The 21,426-nt window shown below is 39.2% G+C and overlaps 1 protein-coding gene across 1 annotated transcript in view; it reads left to right on the top strand.

Moving 5' to 3' along the window:
- The window catches only part of CUBN (cubilin), a 144,508-nt gene that overhangs the window by 59,158 nt on the left and 63,924 nt on the right, over window positions 1–21,426 (top strand). Inside the window, exons 29-33 of the mRNA XM_036406448.1 lie at window positions 5,052–5,233; window positions 11,636–11,810; window positions 13,396–13,577; window positions 18,850–19,006; window positions 20,691–20,807. Of these exons, the coding sequence (XP_036262341.1) occupies window positions 5,052–5,233; window positions 11,636–11,810; window positions 13,396–13,577; window positions 18,850–19,006; window positions 20,691–20,807 (813 nt within the window). The remainder of the gene's footprint in view (window positions 1–5,051; window positions 5,234–11,635; window positions 11,811–13,395; window positions 13,578–18,849; window positions 19,007–20,690; window positions 20,808–21,426) is intronic.

Here is a 21,426-nt window from a genome sequence, read left to right on the forward strand (position 1 = left end):
ATTTACATCTGCATTGCATTGCAAGCTCTCTCATTTGGCTGCTTCATGGTCAATAGACCTTTTCAATTTCATTGTCTCTTCTCAGCATTTCTCAGTCCAAATTTGCACCAATGATTCTGCTTTCTGTTTCACATTGTCAGATATATGTGTCAGGTCAAATGCTAAAGTTTGTTGGTTCTTCAGAGAAGCCCTTCAGAAACAGAGGCTAGATGAAGATGCAGAAGCCATTCACTGGAGACATTTTTCAGGCATCCATTAGGATTGCTGAACAGAATATCACCCTTCAGGTCAGCAAGGGAGCTGAGGTCCAGATTTTCTAAGCCTGAATCATAGCTCTGTTGTTTATTTCTTGTGTAAGCTTTGGCAAATTGCCATTTTTTCAGTTTCCGAAAATGACTATTCCTTTTCAGTGTCTTTCTGTCACATTAAGTCTAAGGATGAACAAGGTCTGATATTAACAAATCAGAAAGCAAAGAAAAACCTGAAACAGATCTCCCTTGAATTTTTACTCTCTTGCATAAATTATTATATTATATATTATTATATATATAAAATTATATATTATATATATATATTATATAAATTATCATGTAAATTATTCTACTTCATCCATTGGATAATATTCTGTAACCAAACCTACCCAAGAAAGCAAAAGTTTTCAGAATCAAATCCAAATTATACTTCACACAGTATTATTGTAGTACAGGCACATGTTTATAGTACATGCTCCTTGCAGTTAGAGTGAGCTTATGTTTACTGAAATGATTCACCCTGAGCACCACAACTGGAAAACTCTGTTCCTTTCATTTCCCTAACTTTGGTTTATGCAGGAGCAGTGCAAGCTCTCTTTAACCTTTATGGATGGGATTTTTCTAGCATGTGGCTAAAAACATACCCCTGAATAAATCTGAAAACCTAGCAAATAATAAAGTTTTCCACAGATTACAACATTTCTGTTCAGCTATAATTATTTTTGAGAATAGGGATTCTTCTTTGGTTAATGAACACCATCTGCTAACCAGACAGGCAGTAATATGGAAAGATCTGTAAATCATTGCTTTCACAATCTTCAATGAATACGTAAGTTTTAGTCAGAGGAAAGCAAAACCACCAAATATATGTTTCCTAAGCTTTCTGTTTGTTGTCTGATTTCCTAGCAACTAACACCAGAGTAGGTAGTAGTTGTCAGTATTTTCAGGGGAATTCCAGGACCTTTACACTACTAAAAGAGTACCTCCCCTTTCTTATTTTTTTTCTCTGTTTAACTGCAGGGCTGAAATGTTCAAAATTACTGCAAGGAGGTTGGCACAAACTGGTCATATGCTGTATGCAGTTCAGCTGCAAGCAACTTTTCCACAGTGCAGCTGTCTGCATGTCACAGCACAGAGCAAGACTGTGTATTTCTGTGCTGAGAAAAACTTTTAAAGATGTTTCACTAGGAGCAGAATGGCTTGGTATTAATCACTATTATTTCAGTGAAAGATGAAGTAATGGTGCTATTTTTTTTTTTTTACTCCTAAAGATCAACATTTTTTACTTTGTTGCTATAAACAGCAAAAATTCCATTTTTTTTCAATAGAATCAAAATTTTATTTGATGTTTGCAGACAAATACAAACATTGGGAGAAGGTTTGTACTCATGTAACTTTGTAATCAAAGTTTCATAAGCATTTCAAAAAGTTCATTATTTGAGTTTTCTCATTTTGGCATTGTAGAGCAATCCTGCAAGTGAGTTTAAATTGGGAACACATGTTTTAATCTCTTAAGTATTTATGTAAATATTTTTTAAAAATCAACTAGCATCTATATTTTCGGCAAAGTGCAACAGAATTGACTCTCACCTCATCCTTATAAAGAACAGAAGCACCATGCACAGACTTCCTGGCAGTTGGCCAGAGTTCAGAGATAGTGCTTCTACTCTGATGTGGAGGCTTCTTGTGGCATATGCTGGTCAGTCAAAATAATTCAGGTGTGAAGTTCATATTTGCAAAGATCAGTGAGCTCTTTTTTCTGCTATTAGTCAGTGAATGCTTAGGCATAAACTCAAGTAATTCAGATCTTTTTTGCAAAAAGCTTATAGGAAATTAGTCTCAGAGACCTAAACTTTACCTTCATTTTGCTGAAGCACTTAAAAGGAATCGCTCCATTAAAAAAAAAAAGGCAAAAAAAAAAAAAAAAGCCTTTTCTGGGAACATTTTTAATTAGAAGAAAAGAAATGAGACATTAAAAGCAGTTTGACCTTCTTACTCATGTGCTTCCAGAGAATGTTGTTTGAGCTCAGAGGAAATAAAATATAAACCTCTCTGGAGAGGGAGTGTGAGTAATCTGAATGCTACCTACAAGGGCTGCATGGAAGAAAGGTCTGTGCCTCAAAGACCTGCACACAGGCTTTCCTTTCCTCTGAGCCATTTCAGGTTTAAATATAAAACGTCTTTTGTGGCTATCGGGAAACCCTGAGTAGGAGAAGCTGAGTCATAAATGCCTGTTAGGTTTTAAAATGTTCCCAGCTTTCTTTGAGCTGAGATAAATAGCAATTGTCTATTTCAGCAGGCAGTTTTGCCTGCTGAAACTCCCCTGACCCTGTTCCCACCCCCTCAGGAGCTGAGATTAAGTCTGGTTGTTGAGAAATCTTTCTGTTTCCCAAGCTGGAAAGCAGCTTTTTCCTCCTGAGCAAAGCTCTGTCCTTTGGCTGTGTAATTCCAGCTGCTAAGGGGAAAGAAAGGCTGCAAATTCCACTGAGAGGCTTCCCCAACGATGACACCTTTTTTTTCTCCAGTTGTAAAACCTCAGTAACCTGGTTTCTTTAGAGGAAAACCAGGCCATCTTCTAAAGGCACTGGGAGGAAAAAGGGATGGTGCTTTACACTGAAGCCTTCTTCCTCTCCATCTCACTGAATGAAACATGCATGGATATCAAAGTTTCAGGGGATTTAACTTTTACCTGTGCTGACAGCCTCAGGGGAGGAAGTGCACTGCCTTTTTCTCCATAGAGATCAAAGGCAATATTGGTTTAAAATACACTTAAAATCTTCTTCAGTTCCTAAACTGAGATGCCCACTAGCTTGACAGTGTAGCTTTGTGACTGCAGGGCAAGCCACCTCTGGCTGCTCCATGTGCAGCAAGGTGGGCAAAAGGGAGAAGAGCTAAGCCTGTGCCAATTCACCTGTGAGACAACTTCAGCTATGGAAAGCTATCATCTGGATCAGTGGGAATTCTTTTGCTTAAAAGGTGCTTTGCTGGCGGATACAGTGTGATGGACTGAGAGAGATCAGTGTTACATAGCTGGCATGGCCTCACAACTGTATTTAGAGATCTCCTTTTTTAGCTTAAAATAGATTCTTATAGCTTTGCTCCCTTTCAGATCTGCTGCTCTTTCCCCTCATAGATTTGTGTTTTGCAGTCCTAGAAGTGCTATAGCCAACTATGAGTAAGTCAAAGTCAGGTTTTCTGTGTGAAGCTGAAAAACTCAATGGTAGAAATGATGGTAAATGCTTCTGAGACTTAGCAGCCACAAGTTTGGCATGAAAGACATTGAGGAAAATACTTGTACTTAGTTGAAGATCTTGATCTACAGCTTCCTGAAATATGGTGCAAAGCAGAGCAATGGTCAGACACCTTATTCAAATTGCGAATTATTCTTAGATTTAATAGAGATTAAAGGAGTTTTACACATCTGTGTGTATATGTTGAGCAGATCAAAGGAGTGTTTTATTTGGTTTATGTTATGAAATACCTCCTATAAATAAAGGCTCTGATAGAGATGCTATTTATCACTTCTGACATACCACAGTATTTGCCTCTGGGAATATAGAGCTCATGGTTTGTGAGATGGTTTTCTTAAGTATTTTGGGGCTTTTCAATGTGACAGAACCTTTCCTCTGGAGATGAAGCCAAAGAAATTGATGGAGTGTGGGTATTACAAAGCTCAAGTGAACCTATAAATTTTGTGTAAGCAAAATATCAGCGCCTAAATGAAACACTTGGGGGGCTTGTAATGTAAAGAGCAAAAGAAAATTGCTGCTGGAAAGCAGAATGGCACACACAAAAGATCAAACACAGAATCCTTTTTCTTTCTGCATGTGACAGGTACATAGCCACCCTACTGGCATTTCTAAAGGCAAGGTTTCACTATGAATGTAGCTGATCTAAATCTGCCCTGATACTGGGAGTGCTGCTGTGCCTTCCTGCCCTATTTATACCTGAACTTGTGGACCGAGGCAGGAATAGCATCTTCCCAGGAATTCATTAAAGAGAGGCTAGTGCTGCACTTAGCACATCTCCATAAAGCAATGATAAAACTAGTCTCAGATGTTCAGCTGCTTTGTCCTGGTAAACCAGGGCCTGCATTTCATCTGAAAAAAGACTGGTGTCTTTTTTCAGTCTAGCTCACAGTATGTAAGAACTTAGTCACCCCAGGGTCTGGGGAGTGGTGTTAGAACAATGCTTTCTTATCTGAAAAAAAACAAACCATAACCTTTCAAACACAGCTTGTTTTACAATTGCAGTGTTACAATTGAATAAAGAAAAGAACATTAAACACACCAAGTGTCAGAAAGTTGGTTTATCCAGTGTGATCTGGCAGCTTGTAATCATGCTCAGTAGGCTGAGGCAAATTGCATTGTCTTTAATTTCATGATTTTTAAAGCAGTGGGAAATGGCATTTTTACAATAGAAAGACCTCCCTATGATAACTTAGCTTGTGCATTATTTGAAGTCAGTAAGAGCTGAGAATGGATCTGATTTAGCTTTTTTGAACTGATAAAGTTAGAAGCCAATAAAAAAAATTCACTTTTTTTCTCTATCTCAGCAGTCAGAGCAGATGCTGAGGTTTGGTACCAAATGCACCAAAACAGGAGGTGAAGTACTTCCTGCACAGGCAGTGCAAACTGCTCCAGCCTGCCATTCTCTTCCTGGGTTCCCTGTGGCAGAGCAGACCTTCCAGCCCAGAGTACACATTTGTCAATGAAATGGACAGGCCACTGCCTGTCCTTATCAGAGCTGTCAGAGAGTTTTTCCAGACCTCCTCACCAGACTGCTTTGCTTTGTTGTTAGGTTGTGGAGAAGAGCTCTCTGGCCCTTCTGGTTCATTTCACAGCCCTGGCTACCCCAACAGATACCCAAGCAATAGGGAATGCATCTGGTACATCCACACAGCCCCTGGCACCAGCATTCAACTCACCATCCAGGAATTCGACATTGAGTACCACCCAAACTGCAGCTATGATGTCTTGGAGGTAAGAGCATTTACTCCTCTAAAATGCACAAGTTATATTAATTTCTGTCTGGAACAGATAATCCCAAGAACTGCAGATGCAGAACAATTCTACCACAATTTCCTGTTTCTGCTGAGGCTACAGTTATGTTCAACAGGTATTGTCACAGAAGCCCTAATGTTCTTATTATATTTTGCTTTTATACCTTTGGTGACTGTATACCTTAATTATGATGTTATGCACTGTATGCTTCCTAACAAAAGACAAAACTCCTTTGAAAAACTTAGTCTTAAAAACTCCACCTTTTATAAAGAACTAAGTGTAGAGTATGTGCTGCATGAAGCATATTTCCAGATGCAAAGGAAGATGATGGATCACTGTGGGGCATAACTCAGGTGAGATCTTGTGTAGGGCCCTCCAAGGATGTGGAGAGATTTATAACCCTGAGTGATGAAATTTAGGAAGAATCTTTGCACACAACAACAACAACAACAACAACAACAACAAAGAGGCGATATCCTAGTCACCTTAGGGTGGTGGAAAAAGGAGAAAAGGAGCCCCTCTAAGGATGTTCTGACCTCCTTGAAGAGACCCATAAGACTGGATGATCCTGTTATAGATGATATCTTTTCACTCATGTTGGTAAGCAACCAAGTGATCAATCTCAGCTAACAGAGTTGAATAGGCTTCCAGTACAGGAAGAAGGGACAGGAAATAATTTCAGGAAGAACTTTAGAGTTATAGACTTTCTAACCTGCTCTCACTAGACACATTTGAGATCACCAATGGAGGTACATTTGTTGTGACTTTTTGTCAGTGTTGATACATGGGCGACTTTTCAATGTTTTTGAAATGAATACAAAAGACTGATTAAGAGAACTTGTACCACTCTGCTGCAGCCTTTCTTCTCCTCTTCTGGGTGATGTGATACAGCATACAGTCAGACAACTGTCTGTCCAGCACCCACACTTATGCTCTGCTTCCCATTCCCACATTCTGACTTCTGCAGGATCTGGGTGTAAGGAAGCTGTTCCATGAATTCTCCATCAGTAGCATTGGCAAGTACACCTGTATGTCACATTGCTGACACCAGCGACTTTGAGTAGGTGACCTGTAAAGAAAAACTGGCTGGTTTGGCTGTTGATGAAGCCTGTTGTTTTGCATCTTCCTTGTTCTTTGTGCCCAGAATTACCAGACTGAAGGTTATCTGCCTATAAACTTCCATTATGCCTCTCTTGCTTAGAGGAATCCATTAAACAGCCTCCAAATCTAAATTTGCTGTGGATGACCATTTCTTGAATAGTCCAAGGACAATACCTCCATCTGCAGATGGTTGCTCAGGAGCTATCATGATCCAGTAAGAGTACAGATGGCTGGCAACCATTTGGTTGGGAACTTTTGACTGGGAAGGTAGCTGGGCTAAAACCAATTGAGTGACTTGCCAGACACCAATTGCCTAAAGACATAATTTAACAGGACCCTGCAGTTTGCTGCTCTGTGTTCCTGAGCAAGGTATTCACCTTAGATTTCAGGTTTCCTTTTTTTTTGCCTTTTGCAGCTTAGTTGCTATGTTTTGCTTCATTCCAACCATACTGATTCATCTGCACAGATGCTCACCTTGCTGCCTGAACTCCCCTGCCTTCCTGCCCTCAGAATTGGCATGCTTTGAGTTACTTGTCTCCTGATCTTGGTTTATCCAGTTCCCAACACCTGGCTCTGATCTGCTGGCAGATAATCTAACATAAATCAACTTACAGGGGAAAATTGGTTCATGTCTTAGTGCATGATCAAAGGTCTTGTGTGGCAGCATAGAGCTTCCCCTGCCAAGCTGCAGACAAGCAGTGGAGCTTCATGTACCTTGCCACATACCTATTTTCTTTCTTTTGTTATAAAATTAATTCATTCCATGATTGACATAGTCTGAGCAGAACAAGTGATGATTCAGATTTAGTATGGGGGAAAAAAGAACATGGCTAGCCAATTTCAGAAGCTGCTTTATCTTGCCACCCTCTTTCCTGTAGTTTCTATGTATGTCCAAGCAGAAAACCCCACTTACATTTAAGTTTGTAGAGTGTTAAAAAAAAGGCCACTGGTGTGCTTTTGATACTGTGTGTTTCAGTGATCACTAAGGTTCAAAGGATCTTTAACTCTCATATTATCTTCCCAAAAGTATCCTGTCTAAGTATCTTTGGGGTTTGAAGTCTAATTTTTCTCATGGTTATTCTCCTGATTCACATTTTCCTTATCTCTGAGTAGTAAGTTCTACTGCTTCCTGCTTTCTTTGACACCAAACAATTTTCCAGTTTAAATAGGAAGTCAAAATCAGTACTAAAGTAGGTCTGCACTCTGCTGTCCCTCTATGTCCCATTCAGTCTGGTGCCTGAAATAAGATGTCCTGTAATGAATATTTTCCAGCAGTCACAAAACTTGCTCTCCTGGATGCATTTATCTTTTGCTTAGGAACACCCTCATCCCTTTGACCTGGCAGTGAATTTAGGAAAATTTTAAGAGATATTTCTCATTGCAACATCTTTGTTGCTAAGTTCATTTTTATACCATAGTTTCTTGAATATTTCACCCTTGCACATTTGTCTGAAGCATACTTGTTTTTGTAAGAGGCAGCATCTCTCTTCCCTTTCCTTTGCCTCTTAAACAAGCTGTCATTTCCATGTCAGTATCTCAGGACTGCCATATGTTTCACCAAAACTGTGCAATAATAGTTAATTTTTTTAATGTGAAATCCTCAGGTTATCCCCATGGCTCAAGTGTTTGATGCATTCTCCTTTAATCTTTCTCCCTGTTTCTTTTATGGCACTGTTGCAGTCTGTCTTCCACATGAAATTCTGTTCCTTTTATAAACATCCAGAAAGGAAATTTAAGTTGTTCTTAAAGATATTTTCTAGAAATGTTTCATGGAAATAGAAGACATTATTTTGGACACAATGAAATAATTTAAATAGTTTTTAAATGGCTTCTATTGAAATTACATTCATAGAGGAAAACTACCATGCCTGCTTTGAATAAATTATGACACATAAATGATGACATCTTCTCCTTTAGCATGGACCAGATTTTTACAAACTATAAATATATTCTGCCTCAGCAAGATGTAGCCCTGAGCAGAAAAGGAAGGAAGACTGTCAATCTATTTCACTTCCAAGTCAGATGCTCTGGTCTTCTCATTTAAATAGAAAAAACCATCAGGTATTACCACAATTCTTATTTCTCTGCCAAAGCCAGGCTCTCTCTTTGCTGAAAGTTATATCTGGGCAGGGAGCAGTGTTATTCCCAGAAAATGTGTCATGAGGGTGACCAACTGCATAAAACCAGCTTTCTGTTCCTCATAACTCTGGAATGCTGACTGTTAGCATTAAATGGAGCTAACGGGGCAGAAGCAAATGATAAGAACAGATTAAAACCATGGGCTTTATTTCAATGTCCTGCAGCCCTGCTATGAGATCCAATACCACCTTATCTTGGGATCAGACACTCTGGTCAGACTAGATGTTTATTTATATTTTTTTCAGCTCAGATATCCTATCTTTATGAACCACACCCTTGAATTCATTCTTTCCATCCATTCTCTTTTCCCTCTTTTTTCATGTGGTAACTATTGGTTTTTCTCTTTGTAGCCAAATATAATATTTTATTGTTTTTTTGTCATGGAAACACTCAAACTTGTTTTTATTCCAGCCTTTATGAAAGCATCTGATTAATTGAACTGGCCTAAAGGGGAAAAGAAAATATACTCATAACTATAAGGAGTATGCCTCTGACTGCTTTTTATTTTGAAACTGTGCAGAAGGTGTTGCTGAACAGTTAACAATGTAAAGGAGACCCACAAACTTCAGATTTCCATCCATATTTCTCCCCCGTCCTTAATTCTTTCCCAATAGGTCAGTTTGAAGTGTTCAGCTTGGGCCAAGTCAATGTCTGAGGAGATGCTGCAGAAATCAGCAGGGTTTATGTCAGAGCTGGGTTTGGTTCCCTTGCCCAGGGGCAGACAGCCCCAGGGAGCACCAGGGATGATATGAGAGGCTGGTCCATATCGTCTATATCTATATCCATATCTAATATGAGACTTATTAGATGCATATTAGAAACTCCTGCTGTTTCCTCTGCCACACAGCTTCCCTAGGCTGTTTTAGATGATTAAGAGCATGTGTTCCTGCCAGATCTCATGCTGTGGCTCTGACTCAGGGAATGTACCACAAACACATTTTAAAATTCATATTTGAACAGACTTCTGACAAATGCAGCAGTCACTGGGCCTCACAGGCAGCCAAGCAGTAGGATTTTTCTGAAGACACTGAGCTTCCAGCAGACAAACAGGCTTGTTCCCCAGACCCTGACAGCTTCATTACAGATTCTGAATCTGAGCTGTGACTTCATCCATACTGACTCCTTTTGAATGCCTTGAGACGATCGATTGGACAGAGGAGCCATTATCCATTCAAGTCATGCAGCCTCCCTGCAGAATGCAAAAAAGTGCTATCTCAGTCAAAATAAAAATGTTTAAGCTATTAAGCCTGTGTTATCAGCCACCACAGCAAAATACTGTCTTTTGAACATCTAACTGACTACGATGTTTATAGAAAAATTCATTCCTTATTTCTTCCGGGGATGCAAGCCTCAATTCCTGAGGTCTCACATTAACCTGGAGTCACTGATTTTTTGTTTTTTTTCCAGCTAAAAACAAATTATTTCTCTTATATCTCTAACATCAGAGCAGTGTCAGGCCCTCTGAGTAGTTAGTGAGCACACAATTAATCAAATTATGTAACAATGCAGTACCCTTAGCCCTGAATGTGGGGGGACTAGCTCAGCTCTTTGTTAGACTTGCTCAGATATTTAGCTTGGGCAGAACCCAAACTACTTCTGGGGTTTAAAGGTGTCTGACAGAGCTTATTAAAATATCGAATTTCCCCTCATCTTGAAGTGATCATAGGAAAAAAAGACACATATAAAGCTGTTTCTAACAGTACTCTTGTTTTCTGAGAAAGATGCATAGACTGTTTCTTTTAACTTTTTTTATGTTTACCAAACTATTAATTTTTGGAGTGGACTTGAGGTGCTACTGTTGGAAAATTCTGATGGGATTTGTTGCCTTATATTCCTATTCTCTGCTTTTGGGTGTTTTTGTTTGTTTTTCTTTTGTTGTTGTTTTGTGGTTGTTGGGGTTTTTCTGTTGTTAGAACTTGATGTTATCTAGTTTAATTTTGGGATTTATACATAATAATAAGCATACCTATAGAATTAGAATCTTTCTGTTAATTGTTTGGTTGCTGAAAGACAGCAGCACATTCTTTATTTGGTGTATCTCTTTTATAGTTTTCACATCCAAGGTTACTGCCAAGCTGACTTTTGCAGCTGCAGTCCTGCCAGGCACACACAGTGGAGGTGGCAGACTGTCAGTATCGGGTGCCATTTCATTAGCACGCAGGAAGCCAAGAAAATCCAATAATTGAGGGCTCTAGGCACCAAAATCATGGTGCCTAGAGCCATGTGTGTTTTCTTCAGCTTTGAGAGGGAAGACTAGGGAAGGTGAGCCAGTTTCACCAGTTACAAATGGGTTCAAACTAAAATCCTATATCCTTTCTGGAAAACAAACAGAGTTAACAAGGCTTCACACTGCCACATAATTCACTGCACTTGGTTGAAAAATGCATTGTAAGTACATCATACTGCTGTGATGCTTAAGGGAGTGGTGGTTCTCTGGTTTATGACTGCCTGAGGCACACTCTGCTGAGTAGGAAACAATTACTCTTAAAAGCCAAAACGTGTATTTTGTGGCAAATATGTATTCTATATATCCTTGTTTCCAAAGGACATTATTAACATTATGCAGCATAGGACATTATGTAGCTTACTTGACCCAAATCCAGTATTTTGGATATTTATGCTGCCCTTGAAGTAAATAAAGTTGCAAAGCTTTTTGTTTTAGCAGAAAGAATTATGAAATCTGTCCCCAATTTAAAAATCATCTTTAACTATGCCTCTAGGTATCAGTGGTGCAAATCATCAGAACAGGTTCCTGCAAAAAGAAGCCAGTTTTTTTGCACAAGGATGGAAAATAAAAAAAAAAATCTGGGTTTATATGTCCAGAGAAACAAGGTGCTAATTCTGGAGGGAAAGGGAAAAATAATCTGGCCAAGTCCCCATACAGAAAATTCTATTTAATGCAAGGCTGTTCTCTAATCATCTAGGATTCTAAACTTGGTTTCTACAGGTGGTTCAGGTACCAACAAAGTCTGCAGAGAAAGAGACTCTATTAGCTGCTTTACATTTTTAAAATGTTGAATCATTTTCAACACTTATAGATGGGTTGTTTTTTTTTCCTCCTAAAAACTAAACAATTCTCATGTACTCTGTGTGACAGATACTCTCTTGGGAAAACTTTGACAATATTTCTTCCACTTCTAGGTCTTTGGTGGCCCAGATTTCCTCTCTCCTAGGCTAGCCCAGCTGTGTGTTTCAAGATCAGCACAGAACCCACTGCGAATCTCCACCACTGGCAATTCGGCCGTTGTCCGTTTCGAGACAGACGCAGCAGTGACAGGGAAAGGTTTTAATGCCTCCTGGCAAGAAATTCCAGGTGGTGAGTATACTGATTAATACCAGGAGAAATTAATACCAGGAAGCCTGAGAATTGAGGATCAGCCATGCAAGCATTTAAAGTAGTCAAACAGCAGAGGACTGAAAGGTGAAAGAGAATTTGGGTGATACTGAATTTGGTAGCACTAAGAGATGCTGGAAAATACACAGAGTTAAAAATTGTCTAATTATCTGAAATCTAGGCCTTTTAATGTATTTTGTTTCAGTTTCTTCTCTACATAATTAATGAAGACATTTCTGCAATGAGCAAAGGATTTTGCATGCTACCACTTCTTCCCACCCACTTACCCATACAGAGTCTTTTATTCACTGAATGGTGCTTTTGGTTTCAAATGGTAAACTGAAAAATAGCTGAGAACACTAGCTCGAAGAACTCAGTAGACTGGACCCCAAAAATATTTGGAGTGATTAGTAAATACTTGATCTCTATAAGGTTTATCCATCTCCCAATGTAATTTTTTGTTCATAGCCTTACTGGTAATCACTAAAAGAGAGATTCTTAAAGACTCAACCATGTCTCTACATGGGAGTTCTAATAAAAAGGCCAATTATCAGAAAATAATTGCAATGAAAAGTGATGAGAGGCAAATTTTAATTCTTGCAGTTTTGCTTGATTAAGCACACTGATTCATTAGTTTGTCAAGGTTTATACTTCTCGTCTCTCAGAAGTTTTATGAGAAAGGCACAAGATTTTTTTCTTAATAAAAGAAGTCTACAATAGTCCTTTGAATTAATCCCCTTTTGAGATCTGGCGGCTTATTTTTTCTACTTAGGCCCCCTGAAGCTTTCTTATCCCTTTACAATGTCTTGCCTGCTGTACTCCAACCCCCTCTAGCCTCTAAAATACCCACTCACCAGAATAAAATAACAGTATAGTTGTTTTATCCTTGTATTTCTTTTTCCCTCCTCCATCTCTTTTTAAGATGTAGAACTCTGTTCGTGTTAGTTCTGTTGAAATCCCTGGTACTTCCCACACAGAATTCATCATTCTGGGCTATTTAGATATTCATGAGCACCAGATCTGTGCTGACCAGAAGTACCTGAGGGTGGAGTCCTCAGGAAGCCCTCAACTTCATGGGTAGAGAAGTAAAAATGTGAGGTTTGCAATTGCTGCACTGCTCATGAGCAATGAGGAGCTCCAGCTCGCTCAGTAAAGAAGTCATTTTCTCACCCTAAGCTCAGCTAGGCCTAGTTATTACTTTCTCAGTATGCCAGGTCTCTGGCATTCATATGAACAGTATTTTGGATTGCTTTTACAATATCTAGGATAGAGGAATACCAGCACTAATGCTTCAGCCAGTTTGGGGCTACATTACTCTGAGCAGTGTTGTCACATATTCAGTTATAATGATAATGTTATACTTTCCAATTATAATGATAATGTTATACTTTAAAAGGAATTTCCATTGATTTTTGTTGCACACTTCAACTGTTGTAGCACTCATCTTACAAAAGCTTAATGTAGGAAATATAAAAAAGGAGGTGTTCATAGTTTAAAAATAGAGCTGGATTCTCACTAAGTATGAAAGAAAAGAGCTTGTGATTAAAACTGATTGTGTCTTTTTCAGGCTGTGGTGGTATTTTCCAAGCTAACAGTGGGGAAATCCATTCTCCAAACTATCCTCAACCTTATAATAACAACACTGATTGCTCCTGGGTTATCCAAGTTGACCAGAGCCACAGAGTCCTATTGAATTTCACGGATTTTGACATTGAAAATCACCACTCATGTAACTATGACAATGTTGAAGTAAGTAACAAAAGAAATTTTAAAGGTTTCCTTGATTAGTCTGGTGAAATGCTTGAAAAATAACCTCATACATAACAGATAACTGTTATGATGACACCCTTTCCCATTTTTAGTGGAGTTTGCCACAGCTTGCTCCAAGCCATAGGATGAACTGCTGACATATATAGCAGATTGCCCACACTCTGCTACAAACTCAGGAGAGAGGGAGTCTGCATCCAGAGGGAATTGCTGCTGGCTGATTTACTTTATGTATGCACTGTTTATTCAGGTGCTCTGCAGCTGTCTGTTTAATTGCTTCATTAGACCCTCTGCTCTCTTTAAAGCTTCACATTGCTGCTGGTTTGGGAACTTTTGTTGTCACAGAAACTCAAATTGCTGCTCAATCAGTGCACAACAACGAAAAACTCTCCAAGTCTCCTCTTGGCCTTTTGGGAGCAGGGACATGAAATCCTGGCCCTCGATGTCAGATTGCACTTCACTCAGTACAAAGGCATGTGTGATCAGTACTAGTCAGATAAAGCACAGTGACTGTAGCCCAAAATCCAGCTTTCCTCTCCTTGATAAACTGTCATTCACAAAGAACTCAATTTGGCAGGAGCTGAGACTCTTTTGAAAACAGCATCAGTTTTAACAACATTGCCTCGTAAAGCTTTTTTGTACTGAACTAGAAAAAAAGGAAATGTGTCCCCATTTTGCTGAGCAGAACTGAAGATTTCATTTGCCCACAAAGCGTCTTTGTACAATGACTGTTCCTTTTTTTTTTTTCCTTCTGGTTATGAAGCATGAGGAAATATGGCTATGTCTTTTTATTTAAATTACAAACTACATCAGGGGACCTTTGAAAAGGAGCTTTCAAATCTTCTGTGCTATGACACAGGAATGGAAAGTCAAAGTGCCTGACAGAAACACAGGCTATCTAAGATGGTTGTATTTGTATCAATGTAAACAAGCCATTCACAAATTAAGGGCTAAATTCTGAAAAGGCCTGATATACCTGTTTCTCTTCTAGACCTGATGCCAATGGATGCTTGCACAAATCCTTACACTTTGTGGAGTACTCAGTTCTACGAGTTCCTTGCAGCTACAAGCACAAGTCCCCCATTACCTTTACAGGCTGGATAGGACTGTTTTGAATCATTGAACTGTTTTGAGTCATTGACTGTTTTGAATCACTGAGTTTTGAATCATTGAAAAGAGTCATTCCTTCAGTGGCCAGAGGAGATGGCTCTGCCAGAGCTCTTTGTGTGAACAGAGTCTGCAGACCGTGTGCATTGACACCCCTTGTCTTCCAGAGCTATAGCAGTATCTGTGGTTTGCTTCTGCTTTTTGGTTTTTTGGTGGTGCTGAAGAAGGGAGTTGCCCATTATCCCCAACTGTCCAAACACAACTGGAGAGTCAAATTTGATGCAGACTTCAATCACTGCCCACAAAGTAGAGTGTGGCTTGAAAATGGATGAGGGGGAATGCTGGTTTGAAGCCAAGAGAAAATAAAGGGATCTGAGGCCTTGGTGTATGAGGTAGAGTTTTTCAGTGCTCATGTAAGGGAACCAGCAGGGCAAGAAAGAAGTAAATGAGTTTTCTTTCACTCCCACCATGCCAATAATAGGAGAATCACTTGTTACAAACACCTAGATGTGATTTGAGTTCACCTTGTTTTGAGACCTGCTATATGCCTCACATGTGGGAGAGCAGAGTGAGGGGACAGAGAGTGCCTGGAAAATATAAGTAGATGTCTGACTGTGAATGGTTTAGGAATTGCATTCCAAAAGCTGTGGAAATGGAAAATACAGGCAGCTAAGGAAGCAGGTGGGTTGTTTTTCTCTCCCTAATATAGGAACAACTACCATGTACAAGTAGCACAGAGGTTCCACCCTTTTCTGTTTCTTGAATTTTTACTTATCTGTAGGGATTTTAGTTCCTCTGTGAGTTCTCTTGGGCTTCCCTCCACCCTCGAGTGCACCAATAGTCTTTTCCTTCACCCTCCCCCCTCTAGATCCACTCATTTTCCCCTGCATTATGACTCAAGTCGGTTTTTTTTTTCCAAATATTTCTCCCATAAATTCCTTTCTATGGGGAACACATGAAAACATTTTCTCCTCTAAGGTTTTCCATTTCATGTGTGTTGTGTCAGCAAAGTGGGAGGAGGGAAAATACTTGTGTCTGCTGCTTCTTGGCTATGCTGCAACTCCATAAAGCCTGGTGCATTTTTCTGTTCAGCTCAGTGATTTCAGATGTGAACCTGAGCACAGGTCTAGGTTCAGCCAAATGTATTCTGAGCCTGTAATGGTAAACCATGGGATAACTGCCCAGAGCTCCCTCTAGAGCCAATGGAGGGAATGCAGAGAGCACATACTTCATTTGTTTAGTTTTCTAAATTTAGTTGAGTCCTTTGCTGTATTTCAGTTTTCTTTCTTCTTTGTTCTGAGAACGGATGATCATGTCTTCATTGTTAAATGAGGATGTATAGCCTTTCTCTAAGCTCAAGTCTAACTCAGTTATATTATGCAGAAAGCATAAGATCTTTGAGAAGAGTTTTTTGTTGTCATTGTCACCATACTTGAGTAAATTTTCAGTTCCTCCCTGTGTACCCACCCCTGTGTTCTTCTCTCGGGAGAGCATGACTCACAAAAATTTGTTTATTTGAAGGCAAATGGACAGAGAGAAATTGTGAATGTACCAATTGCTGCAGTTTTGGACTGTGTTTAACCAATAATGTATCTGATGCTATGCCAGGAGCTCAGGTCAGCAAGAGTTTCAAGAATTTGGAGACTGGAGGAGAACATGGTTCAGAAGGCAGTGCTTGTAGCACAAGGTCCTGAAAAGGGGAGTGAGGATTAGCTTATTCTGTCCAGTGAGTTTGATTAAGTAAATGTTTGTTTTGGTTTTTTTTCTTTCCTGTTGCAGTATAACAAGTAAAACACAGGAATATAGAAATGTGAGCTTCTGGGAGATAGAGAGGAGGTATGACTTCATTTATTCCAGGTGCTAGTGAAGAGAATCTTTCAAGAGAGAACAGTTAGAAATATGTGGAGTTTTTTGGGCTCAGAAGACAAAAATTGACATCTTTTTGTCATGTGTTTGTGCAAAGTTCAGGACACATTTGAAGAAGGCAATGAGTCACCCAGTTATGTTCACTGTGGAAAGGGAATTGCTGCTATGCACAATGCAACTGAAAACTTGGCTTTTAATTGAGCAGATGCATTTGCTTTCCTAGGCCTGCAGCCACAAAAATGCATTTCTCAAATGTTTTTACAATAACTTTAAGAAACTGCAGAGACTCAACTCTTTCCTGAGCTAGTGTGTGAATATTGTGGTTTCTGATCTAACTGCAAGCCTGAAATCCTCCTGGTTGTATCCTTAGCTGGGCAGAGGCATGCAGATCAAAGCCAGCATTTTACCAGGAGCAGTCAGGCCCTCTCTCTATGCCCTGTCAATGCAATGCTTCTTCTCAGACAAATCCTCTCACTACAGTCTAGGAAAAGACACTGCCTTAATTCCTAAGGGTTATTTTTTCCCCCCACATTCCATGGTTTGTGGTTTTTAACTCCAGGCTGTCTGATTTATATACAGAATATATGTGTGGAGGAAGAATAAACACTGCACACTGTGTATTAGAGGGTGATTGTGGCAGGCTGCCAAGAGAGAAGAAAAGGTTGAATGGATGGATGGTTTTGGGTGTCTTTACCAGGTACTCATTTTAACAGGCATTGCAGACTTAATGCTCCATCACCAGATCCCACACAGCTAGCTAGTGTTCACAGAATCACAGGCAAATGTTTAATTCATGAGTACAGCATTGACTATGTAGGGTATGTCAGGGGATTAAGGAGGAGTTTTGTCCCTTGTTTCTTAGCTCTGAGGTTTATTTGAGACAGGTCATCTTTCTCTCAGCTGCTGGTTTTTTGAGTTTTTTCACTAGTGTGCTCAAAAGCCCTTGAATACTGGAGGCAGAAACATTGCATTGTGTTACACAGTCTAGTTAAAAATTTCTAATTCATTGGTGCTGCCTTGCACAGACTTGCTAGGATCTGAGGCATTTTGAAGTAAAGGAAGATATTCTCAATAAAAAGTACATGTCTTCTAATCTGATGGCATTTGTATAGCTTTTATACAGCTTTTAGCCTCCTGACTCCATTTTTGGGTGCTCCTATGCATATTTTAATCCATATTTTTCTCCATGATATTAATTGATGTGCCTATGACAGGGCAGGATGTTAATGCTGCAACAGGAACTGAAATCAACTGCTGTTGCAGCCCAAAGGCTCCTCCTCTGTGATCATGCAACTGTGCTGGGAGCTCCAGTGCTCCTTACTGCTGCAGGGAGGCACTTCTGAGACTGTCCCAGGGCTCCCAACACAGCAGCAACAAATCACTTCTGCTGGAGTGCTAGGAATGATTAATGGGGGACTGAGACTGTGGCCATTCTTCTCTCTCTGTACTTTCTCCTGTCAAAATCTTGATGTTGCTTAAATTATAAACTCATTGGTTTTAACTTCTCTGTCCTTCTCTTCCTGATTGTGAAACAGGAAGGAAACAAAATTATCAGCTGTAGGGGGGGAGAAAGAGAAGGAAGCCTTTTGTGGTAAAATGAAAAATGATGAAAAGTGAAGTTTTGTAAACCTATCTACTTACTTTCTTCTTTTTTTTTTTTTTTTTTTTTTTTTTTTTTTTTTTTTTACTTTTCTTTACCCTCTGCTTAAATAGAACTTGATGTATATGTGTATAATTTGGCACTCTGAAGCTTTTATAAAACATAAATATAGGACTCTGATCCTTGATGCTGGATCTAAAAGCCTTAATCCTAGTGACCTTTTATCCAGAGTCATAGCTCCCACTGATGCACCAGTTGCATGTTAGGGCCAGTTTAGAAATCTGAGACAAGATTAGAAATTACTGAGACAAGATGTAGGGTTTAACTGAATGAAAGCTACACAGGAGCTCGTGTTAGCCATTAACAGAAAGCAGCTAATATATGGGGACATCTGGGTTGTTAAATGAGTGTTGCTTCAATACCCAATACACATGAAAGAAGATGTTTACTTGGAAAATTTTGTTTACATTTAGTTACAAGGGTCCCAGTAGCTTCTACCTGAAATATATGCATTTTATTGGAAATTGCCACTTAAGATAGGCAATGTACAGCTTGTTTGCACTGCCCATAGCAGGACTACATAATGATCAAAAGTTATGAAACATAAGAGAGGGAATGAAATTAAAGTCTTCTCAGTACTCCCATTGAAACCAAATACTTTATTTGATATTTTCATAACAGGTATTTGATGGTCCTAACAATGAAGCACCACTTCTTAAAAGGCTCTGTGGAACAGAGCATCCTCCTCCCATCACATCCTCCAGGAACCTGATGTACATCAGACTGCACTCTGACACAACCATCCAGCACAGGGGCTTCAGTGCTCACTTCACAGAGGGTAATTGCACCATTTACATTAATGCATATTTATCTCATCACCACTTTCTATCTGACACAGTCTTTTAGCACAGCTGATAATGTCATTTCTACCCATGCAGCACACCAGTGTGTATCTTTACCAGGAACAAATTTTTCCAAATTATAGACAAAAGACTTTAAAGTCCGAGGATCAACTTAGATTCTTCAACTGGGAAAAAAGAAATCATACTTTTTATAGCAAGGCATCTAGCACACATCAGCTACTCTTATTCTTTTTCCCTAGAGGGTTAGCTGTCCATAACTGTCCTGAGAAAAATGTGCAACTGGCAGTTTCCACAGACCTAGTGACAAAATAACATTTTATGTGGCCATCCATGCGCATGAATCTGAAAAGCTAGAAAAGAACTCTGTGGTGCTGTTGATGAAGCCCATGGATTCAGGCCTGCATACCCTGCCAAACATCAACTATCCAATTTGTGGCAGACTAATTGGTATTTTACATGGTTTCCTTTTTAATGAAAAATGACACCAACTGGGCAGAATATTTTTCATGAAGTTACATACTATTTGATTTGCTTTTACTTTTTCTCAGTAATTTGGGAAACAGCTTTTCCCCAACATACAGACATTTAATTTTTGCAGACAAAATCAGTCTCTCTAATTGTCCTCTCAGGATTCTTTTCACTATTAATTATTGCTTTTCCCAGAAATGTTTCTTTCTCAAAAATATTGTGAAAAATTATAAAGAAAAGGAGGATCTTGTATGAACAAAAACCTCAGAAACCCCAGTTCCTGAGGTACTGGTTAGATACCTAATTAGGCATTTCTGGCTAACAGTGGTGAGAGCCTGAACTGTTCAGCTTTCTCAGAACACATTTACTGGGTTCAGTAGTGCACAAACCATGTCTGGTGAGTGAGTGCTCCCTGCCTAGGATGTTAGCAACCCAGCTTCCCTCTTCCTAAGAAAACTCAATTAACTAAGTCCCATCTTTTGTTAGGTGTTTGAGGCAGCACAGCACAATAAATGAGTCTCACTCTTTGGTACTCAGCTCCTCACCCTGCAGTTTAAAGCAGGTGTGTGTTAAACTCTGACCTGGGCAGTTTATGGGCTGCCAGTGAGCTTAGAGATGAGGCATGGCAGCACTCAGCACTGTCAGCCAAAGTTCTGCAGTCAGTCAAGCTCTGGAGTGTGTGCAACACCTCACACAATTTGTAGTTTTGCTGGCACGGCTCACAAGAGGATCCTGCCAATGCAATGTGGGGCCACCCTTGGGTGCTGGAAAGTTGTGGACAGTTATTTATGACTTTTTTCTTCCTAGCTGCCAACATAAACAAATGGCCAGAGAAATGGGTGTTTTGCACTACCCTTAAACCAAGTTATTTTGGCCCCAGGGTATCTCTTCTGGGCTATGAAGAGATGAAAACTATCAGGTCTAAAGTCAGTCTGGCTTCTTACAGATGATCAGCCAGGTGTAGCATGGCATGTGGTCATGAAAGTGCAGCCAGTGCTGGGAACTAATCCTTAAGCCTCTTCTTCTGATTAAATACTATTGCAAATTTTATCCTCATTTCAATGTACCTTGTTACACTTGATGTACCTTGTTACATTTCATGCATTCATTTTCACTACAGAATCTAAGCAAGGTGATTTGTATATATAAATATTTATATATGTATCTATGTTTGTGTGTTTCATTCTAAAGCATGTGGAAGTTTCATAGAGTCAGATTCAGTTGGGGCAGCAATTTCCTCTCCTCTGTATCCTGCCAAATACCCAAACAATCAGAACTGCAGCTGGATTATTCAGGCTCAGGAACCATGTAAGTAAAAACATCTTTTGTAGTTAGTTGGGATGACTAATATCCTCATCTTCTTTTCTGAAATAACAATGCAAAATTCCTCCTTTATTTCTTTAGGAAGTTCTGCTTCCTGGTAGCTGTGAGTGTGGATCTCCCAATCTGTCACAAGTCAGATTTCACTGTAAAAGATTAAGTGCATAGTGAGGAAAACAATCCACAACTTTGTCATCCTAGCCAATTTACTGTGACCCAAGTGTTAAAATTATAAATGAGGTGTTGAATGCCATGTGAAGTTGGATTCATTTGTGAGAAAATCTAAGGGTTTACATATAATTAAAGCACTTGTATTTAGCTGAACTTATTTTGGTCTGGAGTTTTCAAGCTGGAGTTGTATTACATGAAAACTATGCTGTTGACATTAAAAAAAATTAGATTGAATAATGAGAAAAGGTACACAGAAATTTCAGTTTCACATACAAACAAAAATGTATAAATAAGCTGTTCTTATGTGCATAGATACACTTTCAGCTATTCATAATTTTACACAGATTTATGATTAATCATAAAACACTGAATATTTTCCATCAAATACTGCTACTACTTTTAATACCCTCTATTACCTTTACATTCTATAAAATTC

The sequence above is a fragment of the Molothrus ater genome, chromosome 1 (genome assembly GCF_012460135.2).
Source record: "Molothrus ater isolate BHLD 08-10-18 breed brown headed cowbird chromosome 1, BPBGC_Mater_1.1, whole genome shotgun sequence".
NCBI classification, from domain to species: domain Eukaryota; kingdom Metazoa; phylum Chordata; class Aves; order Passeriformes; family Icteridae; genus Molothrus; species Molothrus ater.